We start from the raw sequence: 9,597 nt of genomic DNA on the forward strand, positions 1-9,597 counted from the left end.
AATCAATGACCTCATTTTGGGGGTTGACCCACTGACCTCTAACCCCAGGTCAGTGGGTTGACCATGCATCTGTGGGAAGCGGAAATTGTAACAATTGTAAGTTATAAATCGTACCTGGTATCGGTAAATCTGACTAGGCTGAAAGAGTCTCTGACGTAAAAGGCGTAATTAAATGTTATTAGACGACCACAAAAAAAGGAAAGTAAAATTAATATCAAAGAAAAACATTAAGCTGTTTATTTCAATTGATTTTCAGATAAAAGTCCCTCAGAAAATAAATCAAATAAGGCTTACGTTATCAAACGAAATGCTGTGGGGAGCCTAAGTATGTATAACATTATAAACCCATATTGTGATCTATACCTGAAGTGTTCATTCTAAATCACGTTTAGTTGCACGGTCCAGATTTGTAGCCTCGTCTGGTTCGTGGTGTAAGAACGGAGTAAACCTCATTTCGAACGTAGAAGCCTTATTTTAGCAGAAGAAAAATATGTATATGCGAAATTCGTCATAAATACTTTGAAAAGTAAATATATCAGCCCTAATATATTAGCCTATACTGTACGATTTAATTTTTGTTATGTGTGACTATACCAGAATACTATTTATAAATTCTACAAGGATTTGTGTCCACTATCCTCTCATTCAATGGTGTTACCTTGAGGAGAGGGATTGCGAGGGACATGGGAGAGGGGAGGAGAAGAGAGGAGAGAGGACCTGTAACTATGACATTTGTGTGCAGGATCTATCTTTACTCCGCCATCCCAAGCATGAGGATTGATAACAGAAAAGGAGGATACGGTGTCATAACCACATATCAAGGCACACTGATCCAAAATCAAAGCATCAAAATACATCTTTAATAAAAATATGTATAATATTCCACCCATCTCACAAATCAATTACGTGAGGTAACACTGAGTGCGAACTTGAGAAACAAATTTATCTTCTGCATGATCACTTTTACTAACTTATAATGGAAGGCAAAGGGCTTATGTTATACTCTTCACCCAATTGCGGCAATTTTACGCTCAATTTTGAATAAACATAACTAAGAACTGATACGTTGCGTAATGAATAAACATAACTAATTTGCATATCAATTGTATCATGAGGTAGCACAGTGATAAGTTTGTTTACATGATAATGGATGGTCAATGGTTTGCCTGACAGATACATTCAGTACTGAATAAATACAGCCCACAACTGATACGCCGAGTGCTGAATAAACATAACTAATTTACATATTAACTACAGAACAAGGTGAAACAGTGAGAAGAAATCACGTCAGATTAATCAATATTAATCAAGATCAATGGTTCATCCCACTGATAGTTGGGTACTGCATAAACAATACCTGCTATACGATATGTACTGATTAAACATATCTCATTTACATATCAATTACAACACTAGGTGACGCAGTGGCTAAGAGGCAAACACATCTTGCTCATGATTGCTTGATGTTATCTGATGATAGAAGATCAATGGTTGGGTACTGCATAAACAATACCTGATATACGATATGTAGTGAATTAACATATCTCATTAACATATCGACCACAACAGTAGGTGACGCAGTAAGAGGCAAACACATTTTACACATGATTGCTTGATGTTATCTGACAATAGAAGATCAATGGTTCAACCCACTGATAGTTGGGTACTGCATAAACATACCTGATATACGATACGTACTGAATAAACATATCTCATTTACATATCAATTACAACACTAGGTGACGCAGTGGCTAAGAGGCAAACACATCTTGCTCATGATTGCTTGATGTTATCTGATGATAGAAGATCAATGGTTGGGTACTGCATAAACAATACCTGATATACGATATGTAGTGAATAAACATATCTCATTAACATATCAATCACAACAGTAGGTGACGCAGTAAGAGGCAAACACATCTTGCTCATGATTGCTTGATGTTATCTGACAATAGAAGATCAATGGTTCAACCCACTGATAGTTGGGTACTGCATAAACATACCTGATATACGATATGTACTGAATAAACATATCTCATTTACATATCAATTACAACACTAGGTGATGCAGAAAGAGGCAAACACATTTTACACATGAATGCTTAATGTTATCTGATAATTAAGATCAAGCGGATCAGGGTTAATTATGAGTATATTAAATTTGGTTACATCAGTGATTCCAAATTGATTCCGTTTATCCCGAAATGATGGTTTCTTTCCCTTTCTTGCCATTAATATTCATTATATGAGCACCAAAATCAAATAGGGTTTATCTAATCATTATGGACCACCCACCCACCAAGTATGTTATTGATCAATCATTTCCTTGTCTAGTGCATACAAACTTATTACAAAAATAACGCTCAGCACGCCTCCTCGTAAATATGCATGATATCAATTACAAGACACATCAGCATGGTCTACCATTATCACCACAATACCAAGTTTCAAGAAAAGTCCCAACTTATGGTTGCCAAGTTATTGCAATTTGAAGATTTTGACGTTTGACCTTGTGACCTCATTAATATTCATATGAGCACCAAAATTATCAACTCATTATGGACCACCCACCCACCAAGTATGGCATTGATCAATCATTCCCTTGTTTCGTTATCGTGCATACAAACTTAAGTGTCAGTTGTGTCACACACACACACACACACACACACACACACACACACACGCCGACCTGTCTTCAGCAAGGAACCAAAACGGATATCACCTGTATCTTTTTAAGCAAGTTCTATAACCTTCATATCAAACGAATGCTTTAATGTAATAAAACGTACCCCGGTACGCAATGGAAGAAAATGTAATAATAAACTCTTTAATATCTTTCAGCTTTCCTTTTTAAGTAGTATTCCTGTAAAACATTAATAGTATACAAAAATAAAAATATCTCAATAAACAGAGTTGAAGAATAATGATGATAAACAGTTGGATTTTCCTGATATCGGTGGAGTGTATATAGACGGGGCGGTAAAATAAACATTGCATATTATAATTGCAGAGTTTCTCTAGTGTAAATTTCATGTATACGTATTAATGAATATTCATGCTACAAGAACAATAATATACCCTATATAATAATGGTTTGAAAAAGTTTGAAATATGAACCAATCAGATTGGAAACAATATTTCTCAAAAAACAGTGGTCTTCCGGATATCGCAAATGTCACCGTGACGAACACCTAATTACAATCGAGAATTTGTTTTTCAAACCGAAAAGAAGACTAATGTAATAAATCAATTAACATATTATTGATTACATAAGTAACATATCCTTTTAACAAAGTACTACTACACACACATACAGACTGACAGATAATGTACTTACATAACTGTATATTGACTTTATATAATTGAGCTGCAGGCTGGTTTTTATTGGCAAACAAAAAGAAGGAAAGAAAAAGAATTGATTTACTTGCGACAAAAGTAGAATACCCCCCCCCACCCCATATTTGAGCATAACGTTAGATTTAAAACATTTTGAGTTGATTTTGGTATAAGTTTGATACAAACAATTCCATCAGAGGTAACTATGAGAGGTCACTACTGATTTTAAATAAGTTGTAATCTGGGTTTCATTGGCACTAATAATAATTGCACTAATAATAGGACAGTTGTGTATGACTCCAATATGGAAGGATTGAACATGTTTATGTGCTACTGTTGTTAGTTACTAATATTTTTGTTGTTATTTTTGTCCGGGCCAACCATTAGTGATGAATAAATGTTGATATCATTTCTACGACTTAGCCAAATATGTCGCAGACATTTTACAGAACACTAGGACAACACCGATTACAGGTACCCGACCATGCTTGAGTTAAACGGCAACTATATACTTATCATCTGTTGTACAATATATATGATACATGCTTTAAGCATTTACAAAACAAACGTTGTTATACAGCTTTCTTGCAATGGCCATCCAAAATTACATGTTTCAAATATGTTTCAAATGCGTATCAATTGTGAATAAAGTGAACTGTTAACTTTACATTAAAACATGTAGCAGTTTGTCAAACTTTATAGATACATCACAGAAGCAGTCAATTCGTATATCTTTGTAATCAGCGCATGCGCAGAGAATGTACACTAAACTTCCAAATCGAAACAACCACATCCTTGCTGCATGTATCGGCTATCAACGGTGAATTCCGAAAAGTTGATTTTTCAAGTCCTTATAAAGGACAGTATCTTCATCGCATCCACTTTTCTAAACTGCCTGCAAAGAAAAAATGATAGAAAACGGTATGAATTATAATAAACAAAATAGTAATGCACACATAAAAGAAAATGTACAACCAAGAGTTGCAATGCGGTGATGTTGTAAAAAAATAAACAGGGTGGAGACCGGATGGGCTCTCGTTTGTTAAGAATTTTAATCTTGATAGACTATAGACTGAGGCGCAAAGCACAAAGCGTATATCAATTTCAAATATTGACAAATCTTAAAATAACGTTTAAGAGTTACACCATGCAGGGCGCTGGGATCACGTTCCTCTGTTGCATACACAGCGCGCAACACGGGTGTACCCCAAAGATCTGCTTTATTGGCTCCAATTATAGCATGCTATAGCTAGGAAAGTGATTATGAAATCGACCTGCCACGGTCGTAAATCGACCTCAAGCACAACGATTAGCCTGCATAGCTTCTTAACACTTTTAGGCTCTTGTGTAAACACTTTGTGGAAATATGTTCATGACTACAGCGAAGTTTATCATACAGCGTTCACACAAAGACCCTCATACAAGAAAAAATATGTGGCAGGTGTTGCAGACTAATTGGTAAAAAGAGGTCATTTTACGACCAAGGCAGGTCGATTACGTAATCTCAAGAAACTTTTCCATGATAGCGTGAAATAGTTGGGGTCTACTCTATACAGAAGACCTTCAATATGTGATTTGACTAAGTCTCAAGACTCAAACCCCTTTGAGACTGTTATTTTGCTGCTAAGTCTATATGGAAATTTTGGGTAACTTCACAAGCTTTCCATGTAGATAACCCTCTCGCAATGTATTCACACGCATCCGTTACCCAGCTCGTTATTCCAGTGAAGAATATATCTGGTGTGGCCAAGAAAACTGCTATGCAAAATATACACGTTACTGCATAAATGGGAAGATGTATTGCATTTTGTACATATTTCCTGTGCCAACAGTTTATGTACAAAAAGTCAATTGGGAAGGCTAACCGTCCGCTACATAAAACGGAAACAAACAATATTTTCCTGTATACATACACCTCCAAACATTGGCAGATCGTGACGTGAACAAAATTTACCAAGCTTTGATTTGAATTTTGATATGAAACTTGCTACAAGGGTGAGACTTCCATGTATGCTAGCAGGCTGTTCTTATTCCATAACAACTCCCCGATGCTATATAGCCTCTGTAGGTTGCAGTAGAAAAGCTTACACCCCCTTCTTGAAGCAATTTACTAACTAATACCACCAACATATCCTCTGTATCTTATATATAAACAAAACACGTTACGACAAGTGACCCATTACGCTCTTTTGTTCATAAAAACCCGGCTTGATTTAACTCGATCGCTTACGTAAGACTATGTAATGACCGGCCATTTGTGATGCAAATCTTACGAGAAGTGGGTGTAAATCCCATTCCGCGATGGTTTTCTGAAAGTATCCTGATTAGATGTTCGGTAATAAATGTAAACAATTCTTATCAAACAAAAAATCTACTGTACTGTTGTTATACGATAAGCTGTTTATATTATTAAGTATCGGTATTTGCATTGAGACGATGGCTTTGTGTAAACGCAACTTTACGTAATAAAGCAACAAACCGGGGTTTGGGAGTGCCGGGTCGTTAGAAAAATAGGTAAGTTATAAACATTCTTCTTAGTTACCCATAAGCTTATATTTAGAAAATAAAATTTACCTGTGTTTGCAAATAACTTTTCATGCGATTGGTCAAAAATTTCTGAAAGCCAAAAATATGAAGAAAAACGTCTCCTTACATATTAATCATGATAGCTTTGCAGGTAAGTTATACCAGATTTTGTAATCTGTGCTAATTTACATTTCTTTTAAATTACAAAACTGAAATGAAAAAAGAAACCCGCGGATACTTCCTTTCACCAAAAGGGGCATTTATTGAAGTATACATGTAAAAGTGTTTTGCCACGGTTTGTATTGACGCCCTCAAACAAAGAATACACGAGTTGCTTCCTGTTGGCCATTTTGTCTTGCTGTTTGCCCATATTATCCTAAAGATATAACACTTATCTCTTCTTTCTTTGGGGGGGGGGGGGTAACAGTATCGTAATCTTTATTTATTTTTCGAGGGGGAAGAGGCCGGGTTGGCTGAGGTGGCCTGCAATGTTTTCTTTTTTATGAAGCAAAATTAAAATCTTACCCAACCTCCATTCTCCTCAATCCAGGATTGTACATTATCTTTCTCCATAATCATTGAAGTCCAAGATAACAAACTTTCGACCATGTTAGGAAGTTCTCGGTCCACACACATGACAGCCATTTGAGCTGAACAATCGACTAAAGTCACTATTTTCCACCAAGATACATCATCATCTTCAAATAGAGTATCAGCTATATAAAGAAATGTTTCCAATAAAGTATGTTTTGAGATATGTAAATTAGTTAATGTGTCAAGTAAATCCAATTCCACAAGGATCGCTCTAACCATAGCATCTTTCTCTGTACTATACAACGTCGTATGATAAGGGCAAATTTCAGAGCCAACACTACTTGCTGCATGTATATTTAATCCGAGACGATCGGGCCTATCCACGCCAAAGTCCGCCAGTTTTAAAACCATATAGGCTTCAATGAAATTCCCGGTGATGTTTTCCGTCATGTTGTCTAGATTGGTTTCTCCTTGTAACATTGCACACAGTGGTATATTCCTTGGGAACACGTTATCACAATAAAATGGCCGCCTTCTTCTGGATTCGTATGTTGCATACTTCGGCGTGATGAGATCGTGGCTGTTCTGTTTTATCCCCATGGAAGTTAAATTCTTTAAGTTCCTATTTCGTCCTTTGCAATTTGTTAAAGTTGCTCTCTAGATATCTGAGATATTTTCGAGCAATTCAATAAGCTGTAGTGTAAAGCAATGTGACTGTATGCCTACAGCGCGAAAGTGACACACTAAAATCCGTATTATGTATCTCTCCGAAAACACGGTCGTGGCTTGTGAATCACATCTGTAATTTTCCAAGATTGTTAAACCGCAGCGTCCTTTGTAATTTGTAAAAGTTGCTCTCTATAGATATCTGTGATATTTTCGAGCGATTCCATAAGCTATAACGAAATGTGACAGTAGGACTACAACGCGAAAGGAACACACTAAATCCGTAATATTTATTTTCCAGGAAGACTTAGTCTAGTAGCCGCTTGTGATGTGACATATGAATCACGTCTGTCTGTAATTTTCCAACATTGTTAAACAGCTGTAGCACGCGTTATGAGGGTGTCGCAACATGATAGCACCAATCAAAATAGATCTTAGAAAAGCTTTGGGGTGTCAGCCAATCGCTGCCAAGCACCCTTAATCAACATGTCTGCTCCCATGGATGAAAACATATTCAATGAATCTGTGTACTGTGTACATTATCATATATGTGCTGCCCACGACGTTCAGTGAAAAGAGTAGTGCAGTGGAAGAGAATGGCGACTTCCAGCCCGACTCCAAGCGTGTATAGCTGAGTTGAAGAAGCATTTTTCACACTCAGTAAACAGAGAAATGGCGAGTTTTCGTATCGGGCCCATGTCCGAATTTCGATATAGCCTACCTAGCATAGTAGTACTAGTAGTAGGTTAGTAATGATATAGTAAAGCCTAAAGGCTTCACAATTGAAGCACCTTCGTAATTGACGCACCTTCAAATATTATTAGCAACGATACAGCTGGCAACCTAAACTTTTTGCAACCAAGCAGAGTTACATATTGGATGAGTATTAATCCATTTCATGTATATGCAGATCAGATTGTTTTTTTTTTTTAAGTTTTAACACCCTCCCCCCACCCCCTACCCCCTCAGTTTTGCCCATTTTTGGGGTATTTGGAAATCTTACTCCCTAAACATAACCAATATTACCTCAGTATGATATCACCACTCTCTGGGACCAACCTGTCTGAGCTTAGGGGCTCAGAGCATAGCAAACAGCATCCAAAGGCAATGAATGTATTTCTTAGGCCTATATAAGTACAGTTAGCTTATCGACGAATGTGTCAATTTAGGGATATGAAAGAACTTGACACGGCAGACATTTTGTAGTCAAATTCAGCTCAAGTTTACGTTACGTAGGCACAGAACAATAAATATATTGAGAATATTATATTTATGAGGAACTGCACATATAAAAAAGGTACAGTTGAGTGAATTGGATTTTTTGTTGATAGACATCGTTAATCAAATCCTGAAGTGCGTCAATTATGAGCCCACCATGCTACTAGCATTTGTTTGTTGCCATCATGATAAATTACAGTATGTCCATGGTGGGTGCTTAGCATGAACCAAGATATTTGGAGCAAATATGTTGTTATTCCACCATTAGCAATCTTTGACTTTCTTTGTGTATTATTTTGTACGCTGTTGTTTCATACACATTATGGTCACAATTGCAACCACAAGCTTTCCTCTGGCAAGTAAAAATGTTAATCCTCTCAGTTTGGTCACTGCATGGACCGGTGTTTGTTCAATCATCTGTTGGCAACATTTTCAGACATTATATGAGAAGTAATGGAATAATTCCCCCTATGACAGTGACCAAAACTACATAGGATCAAGCAAATGATCACAATAACTTTGAAAAGCAACTCAATGTGTATTGCAATTCAAGTCACTTGAGAAAGCACAGTATGCAAGCAGAATAACAATTCACACCTTGGTTGTTCAATGTTGATGAAGAAAAGGGGAGGGGGAGGGGTATGGCAGAAAAGGTTTGTAGATATTTTTGCTCATGCTGCTGTCATTAATTATCATATTCTGCCACCTAATCATACAGTTAATCAAGAGGAAGCTTGATACTAGTGACTAATAAATTTTAAGCAACATTAAAATAAATAACCTATCTTAAAATGAAAATGCTATATATATGCCTGTTGCAAATCACAGGTGCTGTATGTTCTGTACATTTATTGATCCATTTAGTCTAAAAAGGGTTTTTTTCACTGTGAAAAGGTATTTGTTGTGGCATAAAATAGTTATCAAATATCTATCTTCTGAACATTGCAGTAAATGAACTCAACCATTGTATGTTAAACATTCTGTGGTTTCAATGAGTCTTGAATGTCAATTAACATTTTCCTTTCTGTCAAGTCAGTATACAAAGACCTGTTTTGTTTAATTAACAAGAAATATGTTGCATGGTGTCTGGATCAAAACACAACAGCAAACCTCAAATTTATGTGCATTTCGTGTATCGCATTTTGTAGTTTTTGACAGTACTTTGCCATGACAAATGTATCTTGGAAATACTATAGCTGGTTGTGTTTCAGTTTGACAAAATCCTTTGCATGTAAATTCTCATTTCCTTTTCATATGTTAATAAGTATGTGTGCTTGCTTACTTCTACTGCAATCTAGTTGCTGGCAAAAACAGAGA

The 9,597-nt window shown here is 36.3% G+C and overlaps 1 protein-coding gene across 1 annotated transcript; it reads right to left on the minus strand.

The window, feature by feature from the left end:
* Positions 1-214: 214 nt before the first annotated feature.
* On the minus strand, positions 215-7,444 carry LOC139958499 (uncharacterized). The gene is made up of 3 exons (XM_071955601.1): positions 6,388-7,444; positions 5,911-5,952; positions 215-4,231 (listed from the first exon to the last, which is right to left on the minus strand). The coding sequence occupies exons 1-3, from the start codon at positions 6,994-6,996 to the stop codon at positions 4,223-4,225; spliced, it is 660 nt and encodes a 219-aa protein (XP_071811702.1). The 5' UTR covers positions 6,997-7,444; the 3' UTR covers positions 215-4,222.
* Between the last annotated feature and the right edge of the window lie 2,153 nt (positions 7,445-9,597).

Source organism: Apostichopus japonicus, chromosome 18 (genome assembly GCF_037975245.1).
Source record: "Apostichopus japonicus isolate 1M-3 chromosome 18, ASM3797524v1, whole genome shotgun sequence".
NCBI lineage: Eukaryota > Metazoa > Echinodermata > Holothuroidea > Aspidochirotida > Stichopodidae > Apostichopus > Apostichopus japonicus.